Source organism: Falco cherrug, chromosome 4, assembly GCF_023634085.1.
Source record: "Falco cherrug isolate bFalChe1 chromosome 4, bFalChe1.pri, whole genome shotgun sequence".
Lineage (NCBI taxonomy): Eukaryota > Metazoa > Chordata > Aves > Falconiformes > Falconidae > Falco > Falco cherrug.
In genome coordinates this window covers 55,816,687-55,832,375 of record NC_073700.1, presented here as the reverse complement: position 1 = coordinate 55,832,375, position 15,689 = coordinate 55,816,687, and the positions used below count along the sequence as shown (strand labels likewise).

Sequence of the window (15,689 nt, the reverse complement as noted above, 5' to 3'; positions counted from 1 at the left end):
AAAGGAAATTTATAAAAAAATACAAAGTCTTAGTTCTAAGGAGCTATGAAAATTTGATTTTGCTATGATTGCAGAAAATTCATGCTTCCCGAATATGTTAAAAGAAGTATAGCAATTCTTGCAATGGAATGCAGACTTCAGACTTCTTTTTTAGTCTTAGCAGTACCCTGGGCTATCAGCAAGCATAAAGAGATGAATCCAGACAGAATCCACTCGAGACACTTATGTATGTGTGATCTCTCCCTTTCCTTCCGCAACAGCATCCCATTTCCTTCTATAACCAATGTTAGTGATTGTCCCTGATGAATCCCCCCCCCTTTCCATAACTCTGTATTGATTCCCCTTCAATGCTGCAGACTACAGGAGAGCAGGGAACTAAAAAGTTTCTTACAAAGACTTTAAAAAAATAATTATGCAAAGGATCACAGTCTTGCAAGTGTACTTAGTAAATTCAGAAACAGACAATTATAGCAGATTTTGTGGAAATGCTGAAGGGTAAGCACATAAAAATGTTGGTAATACTCACTCAGGAAGCCAGCTACCAAAATCCATCAGAGAAGGAATTAGAAGAGGTGATACTTTATCAAATTCAGTTGCAGCTTTTTGCATTGGGAGATCTGCTAACATCCTATAGAAGTGTGAAAACAGTCAGAAAGGCCCCTGGAATAATGCAGCCTTTCCATAACCCTCTATATTGTTCTCCTGGCTGTGTAACAGACAAGAAGTTTCTCTACAGTGGCAAAACAACAAGCCACTGCTGATGCTGAGTTCAGGTTTGCCTCTATGGAGTAAAGAGACAGGACTTCTGTGTGACATGAAATTTCCACAAATTGCAATTTGAGTATGTTGCCTGAAGTTGCCTGTGAGCGAACTACGCAATTCTTGTCTGCAACAGGGAAGGCTTTTAAATCTCTTCCATTTTTACTGAACTACTGATTAAATTCAGCCAGGTATTTTGGCTTTGGAAGCTGCACCATAATCAAGACTACCACTGTGCTGAAGCACCAAGTTACTTAATGCTGCTCAGAACAGAAGGTTTCAAAATCTGAAAGCCCATTTTAACAACCACCCCCAATGCTGCTAAACTTAGAGAAGCAGAACACCACCACCAACCGCTGAAATTTTTTTGCCAAGTTCTCCCTCTTCTCCTCCTCCTCCTCTGAAGAGGAGCTAAAGATAAACAGCGGGACTCTGCAAGTCTGTATCCCTGGTTACACTTCAGTGCTGCCAAACACCACTGTGGCATGTACAGTGTGCAGAGCTGATGACAAAATTGTCAAATTAGGATTCTGAACTCCATTCCACCTATCTTTGCACACAGCCAAGCATGGAGGTCAGTGAAAAACTGTGCACACTTCCTTTACTGTTAATGGAGTCTCCAGGACACAATTTATGTCATCCTAAAGCAGACAACTACAACAGTGCAATCAACTGCATCATACAAGCATCTGTGTTTCCTCCACCAATTATTAAAACAAACTCACCTTACTTACATGCACACATGACAATTTTTATTGAGTATCACAGACTTCATAAAAACCAAACAAAACAAAATCGAAAAACATTGAAACACATTGACAAAAATGGAAGATGCCCCGACTTCTAATTTTATCGACCAAAGGAAGGAAATTCTCCTGTTTCTGACCACCTGGTAAGGCACAGCAACATCTCTATTTTTCAAACATGAAAACACTTCTAGCATTGCTACCAACAGCTTGAGTACCTGACTGAAAAAAATCTACCAGATATTTAAGTATTGCATTATTTAGAACTCCTCCAAGTGAGGCAAATGACTGTACTTAAAATACTATGACAGCAGAAAGCCTTGTTTCTAAGAAAATACTGCCAAATGAACAGCATCAAAGATGAGCAGCACACCATCTCTCTCAGTTACGCATCCTCAGCTGATGGACAACAGAACATCTGGCTCAGCTTTTCCTCAAAAAGAACCAAAATGCTGAAATCAATATACAGGTGGTGTTTGTGAATAAACACAGCAAAAAACCCTGTCCAGCAGGGAGGGGAGTCAGTGATGGCCATGCAGGAGCACAAGGGCCCTGGGACACCTCCTGGCACCTCCCGGCTCCATACAGGGCAAGAATAATTATATGTCGTCCTCCCAGTAATCAAGAGAAGTAGCATATTTGGCCACTTTGACCAAAAGGTCACGGTTTAAGAGCACATTGGTATTATTTCCTGTGACTGTTCCAAGGGCTTCATTTAACCTCTGGGAAGTGCTATGAATAGATGTGATGTTTTCCAGAGGGAAGGGTGTTGGTGGTCAGTTCTACCCAAACACTGCCAAAGTAGTATCTTCAGGTTAAGTATCCGAGTACGCCATTCAGTTGACATGTTTTAATTTTTTCTAGAATTTAAAAGTGACTTCACTAGTATATTCTCGATGCTTCTTTTCACTGGAACACAAACCAAGAATTTAACATGTTCATATTCAACTCTCTTGCTCAATACATCTTTACTATTATTTAACACGCAAAACAATTGTTTACAGAGGAGTTAACCCATGCAGACTTTGCAAAGAAAACACATGAATTTATAGGCATTGCCACTTAGTAAAATTGAGATTTATTTAAAAAAAAAAAAGTGTTTCTGAATACTGGGTCTAAACAGTAACCCTATCACATTAGGAAATTATTCAGTATTTATTTTGCTACAGCACAAGATCATCAAACATCAATAAATGTTTGGTTGCTTTGTAGAAGAAATAGAAAGCAAAACTAAAACTGCCTTCAAAGGACATCTGCCTACTGGACTTGGTACTTCATTTTCACAACTGCACCACTATATCAGCTATTTAACCAAAAACACAGGCTACAGACTCCCAAACAATCACAGCTGCTGTAAACATACAGTCTTAAAGCAAGAAATGTTTACTTCTGTAAAATACTTTGTAACAGCCAGCTAGCTGACTATCACCTAATCAGCTATTAAAAAGGTGATAACTGTGAACCTGTTCCCCAGTCAGAACTATTATGCATTCAAAACTGAGCCACTATTATCCAAAAAGAAATCTTTACTGACCTTATTAGCAGAGGAGAAGATAAAAGTAATTTGTTACTTGAAGGCTCTGATGCAAAGACCACCTACAGTGGGACTTAAGAAATCATCTTCACAATAAAAAACTGCAGAGCTGTTTTGTTTGGTTTGTTTTTTGTTTGTTTTGGTATTTTTTTGGTGGTTTTTTTGGTTTTTTGTTTTTTGTTTTTTTTTTAAGAACAGCATGTATTGGGCTGACAATTACTTGAAAATAGTTTAAAAACACCACATCAATTTTTGGGTTTGTTTTCCCACCTTGACTCCAACTGGTAATTTAAATCGGCCAAAAGAAACATTCTTCAACCTTGCACCATTAGTAAAGGAAAAAAACCCAAACAACCAAGCATTCTGGTAAGTAGGAGATACATTACTGTTTGCTGAAACAAAATAATGAATTTTTACCTATGTACTTCTACAGATTTAAAGTGAATTGCAACATCACCCCATCCACAGCACAAAGGATAAACAAAGCCTAAACGAAACAGATTATTAACCTTAAGATGTTGAATTTAGGACTATCTCAGCATATTCTGTGATGAGTCAGCGCAGCCCTATTTTATTCTTATCTTTCCTTAGTACCCATTGAACCTATTTCCAAAACAAAACCAGTGTTACTTCTACATTTTAGTACAAACACTACTCAAACAAATGCACAACCTTGTACACTAACATCACACCTTCTCAAGGGGTTGGAGTATGTTTTGTACAGACTGAGTACAAATCGTACTGCTAATCCTTTCTGGTCATCGTCACAAGGTTGCCTTCTGAGACGTTTGTGATTAGTTTCTTTTCACAGCTTACATCCCTGCTAATATTACTGGGATTTTGTTGTTGTTTGCTTGGTTTTGGTTTGTTTGCTTTATTTTTGGTGTGTGGGGGTGTATGTATTGTTTTTTTGGTTTTAGGAGCACAGAAGAATTATGTTTTAGGTTGCAAAGATCCAATAAATATTTTTAGATACGCAATTTAGGAAGACTGCAAGCGCTATTTGAACAGTTTGGTGATACAAACACTTTTGGGTTGTTGAGGGAAGAACCAGAAATTTCTGGTGCAACAGGAATTTGCCACTGCAGAAACTGTATTTGAACAGAACCACAGTGGTGCCAGCTCAAGACTAAGTTTTGCACTTCAGGGCTTAATCTAGCATATTGCACAGTGCCAAATGAAATGGCATAATTTCATTCTCTCTGTTTAGTACATATCCTGAAAGAACACTTTGAACAGAAATTATAAAGTGAAACCCTCCTCCTGATCTCATTGTTTCTTGAGATGTGGTATGGTAGTTGCTAAGTGCTATTCTGCACCTCATGGAAACAGTACCTTTCTGATGGATCTAGGGGCATCTGGTCCTTAGGAATCTATTGAAATTGTTTCTTACGCCTGAGGCAGGTGTTGTCTGTAAGCACATTTTTCTCCTTTTGTTAATATTACAGTCTTATAACATGAGAGAGTAAAAGTATCCCATTACTATGTTTAAGATTAACAACTGTTGGATTTAAAAGGTATTTTTAAGGTATTGAAGAGTCCATCACTACTGAAACAACTAAGGTAGTGACATTTTTAAAACCACTCTGCTCTAACAACTCGCTTCCTTGCTCAAACAATGCCAAACAGGTAATATAATAAAGTTCAGCAATAATAGTACAAGTAAATACAGGAATGAGACTTGAAGAGATTCCTCTTTCAAAACTGCCAAGTTTGATTTCCAGTTTTGTTCAAATTTTTATCCTTTTTCCTGCCATGACATGTTTACAAAAAAAAAAAAAAAAGTGGCAGCAACTGTAGGGTAGCATGGTGGGTACCAACAAGACCAAAAGACTTACAGACATACCACTACTCCCCTGCCTCAAACAATCATAATATCAACAGTAAATGCTCTTTGTAGTAATGTTAGCGTGTCTAAGTTGTAAGCATCCTTTTCCAATACAGATATCAAGAATTTGCTGGAGTGTTTCAAATTTCTTACGGGGTAGGAAAAAAAAGCATTCAGGTCAGAGTCTGCATCAAATTGTCAGTTTTATCACGATAGCCTGGAGCTAGAAACATTCAAGTATTCAATCCACTCTGAGGGACATTTCTCTGTTTCTTTTTATGGTTTCACTTTCATTCTCCATTAAACCTCACCATACTTATATCCTTGACATCTTTAATCTCAACACAAGAGGGAATCTTCCAGAAAGACACAAGATTTTGAAATGTGAGGAAAAAGGAGCCCCACAACTATGTACTCAGATAAACCCGATTAAACAAATCCACTTAAAATCTCATTCCTTTGTGGATAAGCAGAGACCTCTACACAGATGCAAATTGTTTTACAGTTATGTTGTAAACCCACTCCTTCTGGGACTCTTCAATTTATGTCAATGTCTCATTAGCAAATGAATTGCACTGTAGATTGCATTCAGTACTCTTTTCCTTTTCTTTTCTTAATTCCCCAACTAACATAGAGTCGTGTAGAATCAAAAAGTGGTTTGCGTTGCAAGGGACCCTAGAGACCATCTAGTTCCAACCCCCCTGCCATGGGCAGGGACACCTGCCCCCAGCCCCGGTGGCTCCCAGCCCCGTCCAGCCTGGCCTTGGGCACTGCCAGGGCTGGGGCACCCACAGCTGCTCTGTGCCAGCATCTCACCACCCTCACAGGGAAGAATTTCTCCCTCATATCTAATCTAAATCATCAGTGTAGATCTATATAATCTGTAAACTTTCTCAGTTTAACATAACCTTCCCCCTCCACACTTCCAAAACTCTCAAATAATTTTCAACTTACTGATTCTCAACAAAATCAGCTTCATATAAGAAGTCATGAGAATTGGCAGCTGGCCAACAAATGGCTTGGTGGAGCGAATCACCTTCCAGCACACATAATCCATTGCAGGAAGATTGTTGGTGAAAGTTCATGATAAATACAAGTGCAGATACTTGACATGTTCAGTTGGTCACTGTGTAAAGATATTTTCCCCTTCCTTCCCCTACTGACACACAATTCATATGCTGAAACATGATCGGTACCTTTATAATGTTATTTTTCAGTACCTTCCTAAGATTACTATTATAATAAATGCAAATTGCTGTCATTTAATTCTGTTTAGGAATTCCCAGATAAACTATTTTGGCAACCGTATCTTCAAGGATTATGCAGGTCATCTGTACAATGTGTGAGCAAATGCTTACTTTCACCCAAATGGGATATTCTGTAATTCTGAAGCTGTGCTGTACTGTGGAGAGTCCTGGCATACTTACTCTATTATACTGGTTATTTTTCATGCATCTCCTCCCTTTAAACACAGCACAACATTCACTCAAGGTTTTTAACTGGTAGTTACAAAGAAGAAATGAGTGTCTTTGCTTTACCAAAGCTGCTATACAGTGGCAGTGATCCTGCATCTGACTCAAGATGGAAGACCCTTATCTTCCTAGATTTTAATAGGGAGTTAAGAAAGAGAGAATGTATCTCCTCCTAAGCTAGCTCCTATGTCATTTTGGCCAACCTGCCAGGGGCTAATCTGCCCGTGCAATATGGTTCGAGGTTCCTCATTACCGCTATCTCACCCCCAAACATCTACTACAGCTTCTCATACTAGAATTAACCCTGGAGACAGTCACCAGAGCCAAACACCTCTGAGCCCCTTAAACTTCAGCATCAGAGCACAAAGAGGCAGCTGTTGCAGTCCAGAACCTTATGACGAGAAAGCGGCAAGAAAGCAAAATACAGCCAGGGAAAGAATTAAAAAAAGAAAAACAAACCAACCAAAGGTCAAAGCTTCACTCCAAAAATCCCTGCAAAAGACATGCTTAAAATGTTTTTCCTGACGTGCTTTGCTTTACAGTGTATTCAGCAAACGGTTAATGTAGGTCTTTAACCAATTTTAGTTTACAAGAAGTCCCATAAGTCCTTTTTTAAAAAAAAAATTGGTAAGGCTTTTGTTAAAGTTTAGTGAGATCCTTTATAATCTTAAAATCTTTCCAGGTGGTAAATATTAGATCTTTCAATGTGCTTGGCTGAAGCAAGTATAAATTATTAAGTATCTTCTAGGAAAATGTCACTATGAACCACTCCTTTGCAGAATGGAATACTTCTGTTGGAACTATCACTAGGAAAAATTGCTGACTTCACAGTTTGAGTAAACCTTACAACTTCAAAACCTATGCCCACCATTTTGAACTTTACTAAAGCTTTCCGATTAGATCCCCAGTAACCGCATGTACTTGCATTCATGGGTAACCCATGCAAGTACGTAGGTATTCAGGTATGTATATACAAAAAAGCTTTTGTGGACAAAACTAAAGCAGCACTGCATCCAAATGGTTAAATGCACGCTGAGAACAACTTTGTACAAAATTCATACCTTTAAAAAGATTTGTTTATGAACATCACTTGAAAGAAACATGCCTGGATTCTTCTACGCATGTCCACTGTAATAGCACCCATTGTGGAAGAATTTCTTTCTGACAGCAAGGAAGATGAAAACCAATCCATCTACCCCAAAATGTTCCCCGAGGCTAGTTCATCTCCATGTGCTGGAGACAAATCCCTCCCTCCCTCTGACTCCCAGAGGCCAGGAGAGCAGTGCTATACACCAAGGAGATAACCAAGCTTTGCAAATCATCAAATAAACAAGAAAGTTGAAAATCTTACTGCTGATTACAGCAGACAAGGAAACAGCAAAATGAGTTTAACTTGCTAATTCTGCTGGGAATCCTGGAAGACAACTCAGGAAGCATGACAGCTGCAGGGGTAGGGGAGAGCACTGTGGTGAATGAAAATCAATACATCACTTCCTACCAAGAAAATAAGAAGGTCCTGCAACAGTAGCAGAAAACAACGGACATAACTGACCAATCAGTTACTCACCAGAGATGATCTGAGTTTCAACACTATCATCAATATACAAACTGTAACTTCAGGTTGATGTTCATAAAATATTTGTTTCCTACAAAACTGTTCTGAATTTTATAAAAAAATTTTAAATTTACATACAAAAGAGGTTTTGACAAACCAGGCATCCTTCTTTCGGGGTAGCTCTCTGTACAAAATATGTCCTGGGGCATTTTATTCACCCTGTCAGGCTTTAAATTTACTTATAACACTCAGAAGAGAGTAATAGTTCTTCCTTGCAAAAAGGAATAAGGAAAAAGATCTCATTTTAAAAAAAATCGCAACATCCTTAGAACCCATCTACCATATATATATACTCAGATTTAACTCAACAGATTTTCTAGATAATAGAATTCTAGCTTCTAGTACAGCCAATCGCTTCTAATAATGGGGTCTTTTTTTTTTTTCCAAATTATACTTTATTATCTTGTACAAATAAAACAACATCTGGCACTTTATTGTGAGTGTTCATTTTGATAACACATTGACTAAAGCCTACAAAATTTATGTAGGCCCAACACCATGCACAGAACTTTTTCTGCTCATCTGTCTAAAGGTGGTATTTTTACCACTAGTATCTATATTACACAGTAGTAGCTGATCCTGAAAGGACCGTATAGGACTGACTTTGTTGGGATTTTTTTCTTATAGCAAACATTCTAGAAATACAAAAAGAAGCCAAAATTGTACCACAGTAGACAGTGTGGAACATATTTTTACTCTGATCTATTTAAATGCTACTTACGCTTCCATATTTGTCACATCTATGTCCATTTTACACCTTAACCTCTCCAAGTAAAAATAAAGCAAGTTCCCGTGAAACTCTGGCAAAAGCAGAGTTTATAGAATATTAACATTTCCAACATGAAACTCTTAAAAACGCCTCTGGCTACATTACAGCACAAAAAGCATCTTTCTTCTCTGCCTGCCCACAGCCCCTTACAAAAAGATCTGAAGTTGAGCAAAGCAGTTAAACCCATTGATACAATGTCATCCCGTTTGAGCCTCCTGCCCAGGAAGATGAGCTTGTATCAGCATCATTCAACAGAATAGACACATGAAGACTTCGGAGATGCTGCTGAAAATTTTTGCGAGTTTTTTCAGGTATTAGGAAAATTTCTCCACCAAAAGGGTTGTCAAACACTGGAACAGGCTGCCCAGGGAGGTGGTGGAGTCACCGTCCCTAGAGGTATTTAAAAGATGTGTAGATGTGGCACTTCAGGACATGGTTTAGCAGTGGGCTTGGCAGTGCTGGGTTAACAGCTAGACTCTTACAATCTTAAGGGTCTTTTCCAACCTAAATGATTCTATGATTTTCAAGCCAGGTATCCACTTCTAAGAGGAATCAAATGGTATACAACCCTTACTAACTATCCAGATGTGGTCTTTAAAGATCTAAATAGGCTTGCTCAGCTCTATCAACCACTCTCTTATTGCAGCTTGGAAGATTCCTTCCCCTTTCTGGGAATACTTATGAACTGGGATAAGGGAACACAGACAACCACCCAACTGGTGGAGAGACCCACCAACTTCATCATGAGAGTACCCACCACCCAGGAGTAGTACGAAGATGGATGGGGTCAGAGCAGGTCAAGAGCCTGTAGCAGACACTAAACCTATTCCCTGTCCTATTAGCAGCCCCCATAGGGGCCCAGCAGCCCTCAAGAACCAAGACTTCATACCCGTCCTATGTACATGCCTATCTTCTCTCCCAGCAAGATCTATCCCTCAGGCAGGAAGGAGGAAGGGGAGGAGCAGGAAGAGGGATGAACCACATCTTCCAGTACTGATCCACACAGTGGGTAAAAACCTAAGAAGGCTGTAGATCAAGCTTTGCTTTTCTTTTTTTTTTTTTATTTTGGAAGGAAAATGTTAAATCTTGTGGAAAGAAATAGTTCAAATATAATTCAAAGAAATCCATGCAAAATCCTCCGTCAGGTAGGGTCGAGTAATGAACCAGTTCACTCCCTGGGTTAATATTTCCATATCCAGGATTGCCTGAAACTAGACTTTTAATAGAAAATGTGATACTGAGCAACTAGTGATCATTACCAACAGCTCTTCCAACCCAAAATTTAGCAGAAAACAAAGGCACACTTGCTTACTGAGTGAATATTTAAGATTCAACATATACAAAAATTGTGGGCTAGAACTAATTTGCAACCATTTTTATATTTGGGTGATGATTTTTACAAGATAGTAAACCCCATAAATTAAGTGTTCTGTGATGGAAAAATAAGCTTACCACAGTTAAACCCATCTACCTGGCAAATGGAAATATCATCTTTCACTGACACTGACCAGGGAAGCGAGTTCCATTTCTCTTAGCTTTCACATTCTCAGCATTTTAGTTTCATTATCACTTTAAAGAAACAAACATAGACCCATCATCCAAAGGCTTATTCGGAATATTCAGCTTAAATTCTGAAAGTGTAGCATCGATCACACTGCATTTCAGTGATTATGTCAGAAATGGTATTTGCATTTCTGAATACTGAATTGACAAAATGTAGGTCAACCTTGGTTTTTTAAAGGCATGTTAAACTTCTAAACACTTTAGTTAAATCACTGCATTGAAACAAATATGAATTTGAGATGACATGCACTATGAAGAAATGATAATGCTGCAGCTTACAGACATGGCCTGAATACTAGATATTCATGCAAATTATCATCCACGTTACTGTCAGCACACTTCAGCTTGTTAACTGCTACCCTAAATCAAATCCTGGGTTACTACAGTCTCCCTGGTACATAAAACCTACTGTATGGTTACTCTGGTTTCATATAACAGCTTTGTCATTAGTTAATGATTTAAAATTTTATCCTCTGTGAGCAATTCACATTCCAATGTAGCGCCGGAGTGGCTTCAAACACCTTTTTTTTTTTTTTTTAACACTAGTTTATAGTTAAAATTCTGAAGTTAATATAAAAATTTGTTGAAACAATGTCTCAGGAACATTAACATACGTTCACATGTTTGAGTATTCTAAATCCAGGTGATGTAATGGCAAAAAAGAGTATTCAAGATATTTTCATAGGTTTTCAAAATTATTTTTACTGAAGACACAGTAAGGACACTTCTTTTGGCTTTTAATGCGAGATCTTAAAAACTGTTATTGTAATGATTTAGTTTCCACTGTGAACCTTTTTCGAATAATTTATTGCAGAATAAAATACACTTCTGTAGGGACAGTAAAACATTCAGTTACTCTAAATAACTGACAATAGATGCTCAGCTGACAGACAAATTTTATAGAAGTCAGGACAGATGTATCTGAAGAGAGAAAATACAACACCACAGCCTGAGGGTGATACCTAAAGGAGGACTGGACTATTATTACGCTACTACTTAACTTGGCACATGTAAATGTCGAAGAACTTGCATCATTTATGAGGATCAAATTAAAGCATGTAGGTAAAATAAAGAAATTCATTTCTTTGGACTGAATGCCTATTACCCACCAATGATCACGCTCTCTACATTACACTCAGTGCAAAGACTTGTCAGTACTGCACTGTTTTCTATATTTAACCGTATAGATTTTACATTAGAGGTCACTGTTCAACTCCTTAATAAGAATTAATACTTTCCTTATAAAAATAAACAATTTATTTTATCTGTAGAACTGATTATGCAGGGATTCAGATTTTCAGTTTTTCTTTGTGGTTTTCATCTATAGTTTTTCTTAGCTGCTCTCCTTTATTGGCGATCCAATAAATCCCTTTTCACAAACTTAAGCCCCCATTTTAATTTCAAGTTACAAGTCTTGTTAATGCTTCCAACTTCCAGAAGTGCCAAATGACCACAACATAAAATACTTCTGCAAAAATTACCACTTTCATTACTTAAAAAATAAACAGGGAATTCAATTCTCAATGAATTTAGTGCTCAAAATATCTTTAATCACCTACTATCACTTCCAGTAGGGAGAAAGTAAGTTTCTGTTTGCCAGAACTAATTTAACAACATAGACAGGGACGAAAAACCTCCGGAGGCATGACCACCACAGGCATTTCAGAACAAACGTTACAATAATAATACAATATAATTGTAGCAACTTTCCATGCTCAGCTTTCATTTTGACAGACAACTAAATACAGTGCACCACCATGTGGCAACATACTCAGGAATGGTTCACCTACCAAGATCTGTTTTTTTCCACTTTCGAAATTTTTTACAATTTGTTAAGAATAGATGTTAACAATCCCATCTTAGTATTAAAAAAGCTCCTTTTTAACGAGCTGTCACAGCTTCACTTGGCTCAAAAGCTAATTTTTAATACATCTGGATTAGCAAGAAAATATTCAGGCATTTTTATTTGTACAGCACAGTATTAACCTAAAACCTTAACTGCCCCAGGACCAGAGAACAGCTCTGTTTCTTGCCAATCACGCTCGCTTGCACAAGCGAAATTGGGCATAAGCATTAAAAACATAAACCGCATTTTTTACAAAACAAATCAAGCTAAATGCTGAACTCATGGCTGATTAAAAGCTTCAGAAAATTTTAGGGAAAAAAACTGAACACTGGAAGGTATACACATGCATTATTTAGCAGTTGCTCAGCTACTGTAAAACTGCTTCTCTCCAGCTTAAAGAAAAATACCAATTTTTTCCATAAGAAACAGCAACAGAAGGTTCCAAAAATCCTACAAAAACCCTGACTCCCGAAGCCACTACATGCCACTTAATACCCTGAAGCATATTTCTGCAGCCAAACGCTAAACTCTAAGGGAAAAGCAGGTTTTCATTAAACTGGACAGCCTTTGCTCACACAGTACAGTGCTGTTGTAATTCACTGTATCGCAAAATTTCAGAAGATAGGTTCAGGTGATTCTTGTATTTGTTAAATAAAGAGTTAATTCATTGCGCTTTGAAGTATTTGTTTGCCATTTTGTACCAATATACTCCATTCAATCTGAATTAGCAGTGAAGATTCACTTTAAACATCAGTGTCTAAGATCCTGTCCGTGTTCACCGTTTCAGGGTCAGGCTCTCTGCGAGCTCACCGAACCCAAAGGCTTTGCTAAAACTGTTAAGAAATGTAACAGAAAATTGAGTGACGCGATATGCAACCAGAAAGGAAAGTAGGTAGTGCAACGGGTTCTCACAAGCTCTGTACCTTGAGCAGTGGGAAAACCTGTAGTGGAAGAGGCAGCAGCAAGCAGCACTCTCCTTCCAGAGCGCAGGATGGACAGACCTGCAATTCTTTTTCTGCAAAAGTTGTTCTGACACTATTGGAAAATCTCACCACAGAGCAGAGAGTCAATCCAAAGCATGCACTTCAACAGCATTTAAAAAAACAACAACAAAAAACCCTCCCCAAAAAAACACAGAGAAAAAACATTAATCCACCTCTTGTATTAAGATCACGCCGAGGTCCCCTCTTGCCTCAAACTCCAACTACTCTCCTTCCACTCTTTGCCAGCCCTCCCCTGCTAATGCGCAGCCTGAAAAGCCCTTGCTATGCAATTAAGACCATCATGATTCCGAGCCAAAGACAAACCAATAGCAAGAACACAATGCATATTATGCAAGTTACTGCATAGTTATGCAAGTTATATGCATATTTTCGCTACACAGAGTAGCTCACTGTACCGACGACTCTGAAGACACTTGTTTGATGTGGATGCTTACTCTTCTTTCAAGCTGTCAAATTTTCCTGCTTGCCTCAGCTGGCTTTTTTACACTAAAATTTCAACCAGCTGCTGACAATATTAGCGAAGCTCTTCCAGTACATACAATATAGGCCATTAAAGTCATAACAACATCTGAGCACAGAATCACGTAAGTTTACTCCAAACCCGGTCTTAGGAGACATCGTAGGCAGAGCACCAGCACCTTATTGACTGTAGATGCCCCACGTTCAACATTGCCAAAACAGAGGTAAACACGTCTTGAGACAAACAAGGCATTGTGGCAGAAGTATCACTTCACAAGCTATGTGAATTAAAGAGAATTACATCAGCACTCCTATACTGAACAAAAAAATATTTTTTTGTTTAGACACCTCCCAACCTGACGGCTTTTTATTTTTTTAAATCTACCTCCACACTCCTCCTGCAATCACCACGGGTGAGATGAGAAGACAAGAGAATTCACATACAGCCTTTTGAAAGCAACAGGGATCAACTTCTCCAACGATACAGGACCCCTCAGTATTTACAAGATGAGTCACATAAAAATGGAAGCTTTCTGGGTACTAAAAGCATTGATTTTAGGGGGAGATATATCAATCTCCATTTTTAGAAAACCACTCAGAGGTCTATTACCATACCTACTAGGGCATATCGCCACACTATTTCTCATTTCTGTCCTTTCTCCCCTTTTTACCAGCACTGCCTGTAACAAAGCACAAACTTGTCACTCAACTTCCAAGATCTGTGAGCAATCACACACAACTCCCCAGAACCTGAACACTGCTGCTTACCCATGCCTTCCTCATTGCCAGCTGCAAGGGCACAACCACTTGCAGCCCAGGACCACTCCAAGCTTCCAAAAGGAAATAAGGTTAAGGGATTTCGTCAATATGCAGACTTTTGAGAAGCAGCAGCTCCTCCGGCCAAGCTGGATTCGTCTTATTTTGGAGTAAAACGCAATCCAAATGTGATGCCTTACGCAAGCAACAACTGTTTATCTACAGAGTAAACAGAGCCCACTTTTAAAAGCAGCCCATGTTTCTTTCTGAGACGTCTAAGTATCCTCCAACAGCAAACCTGAAAGCTACACAGATTCTTAAATGTGAGGCATGGAGAAATGCAGGCAAGTAGAGAGTAATCAGGAAACCTTTTTCCAAAAAGCAAGGGGGAGGGGGGAAGGATTAAATCTTTACAGCTGAGATTGGAAAATTTTCCAACACATCCAGCACAGGTATCCTTTCCCTGAAACAGGGCACTAACTGCAAAGTGACAACCTCACGAAGGTACCTCGCCGACCCTCGAGGAACAAGAGTATTTTATTTACATAGCTACTGATTAAACTCCATAGTTAAAGCACTGTAACAAGTTCTCAGCTGTATCCAGCAAGCAGTTTCCGAGACCTTCATGCAAATATCTTCATCCCACAAAAAGAGCCCAACCAAATCCAACAAACCCTCCTCTATTCCCAGCAGCCAGAGAGGATTATATGGTCACTGAAGAATGCAAGTTGTTACTACATGCATTTTTAAGCACCGATTTCCAGGGAAAAAAAACCGAAACCGAACAAACCAAAAAAAAAAATACATGAAGAAAGAAAGAAGGCAGCTCACCTTTATCCTGAGTGCAGGACAGGATCTCCTCCTCTTTGGGGTTAGTCACCTGGGTGATAATGGACGGGTTGTCCATGGAAACAGAGTGAGATTCCACCTGGCTATTTCCCTCCCAGAGGCAGGCTTGTGTGCGGGGAGGGGGTGTGTGGTGGTGGGATTTGTTTGTTGTTTAAAAATCAACACGCAGATTTGTATTTAAAAAAGAAAACAACAACAAAAAAACCCAACTCTTCCAGGAGCGATGCCAAGCTGGGGGGGGGGGGGAGGGGGGGAGGAGGGGGAGCACCGTGCACAGGGGCCCCTCCGGTAGCGCTGCCACCGCCGCCTCCTCCAGGCGCCAATTCTTCACGGGGAAGGGGGGGGGAAGGGGAGGGGGAAGGGGGGGGGTGAGACAAATTAACCCCCCCCTTAAAACCAAAATTAATTAATCCAATTCACCCCGCCGGGAAGCCCTCCGCAGCGCTCCCCCCGAGCCCCCGCCGGAGCCGCCGCCGCCTCCCGAGGCGG

At 39.3% G+C, this 15,689-nt stretch overlaps 1 protein-coding gene and 1 long non-coding RNA gene across 5 annotated transcripts in view; both read right to left on the bottom strand.

The window, feature by feature from the left end:
* Positions 1 to 15,449, bottom strand: part of CTDSPL (CTD small phosphatase like) — an 84,700-nt gene extending 69,251 nt beyond the window's left edge. For 2 of the 4 annotated variants that reach the window (XM_005442306.3, XM_027809834.2), the window contains exon 1: positions 15,183 to 15,448. In XM_005442306.3, coding sequence (XP_005442363.1) covers positions 15,183 to 15,258 — 76 coding nt within the window. In that variant the 5' untranslated portion in view covers positions 15,259 to 15,448. Of the gene's footprint in view, positions 1 to 14,363; positions 14,555 to 15,182 lie in introns of those variants that run through there. The other 2 variants (XM_005442305.4, XM_027809833.2) reach the window with 2 other exon arrangements.
* On the bottom strand, positions 9,763 to 14,352 carry LOC114016697 (uncharacterized). Its single transcript, XR_003561322.2, has 2 exons — positions 13,056 to 14,352; positions 9,763 to 12,965 (listed from the first exon to the last, which is right to left on the bottom strand). It is a non-coding gene; the product is annotated as an uncharacterized LOC114016697 (long non-coding RNA).
* Positions 15,450 to 15,689: the final 240 nt, after the last annotated feature.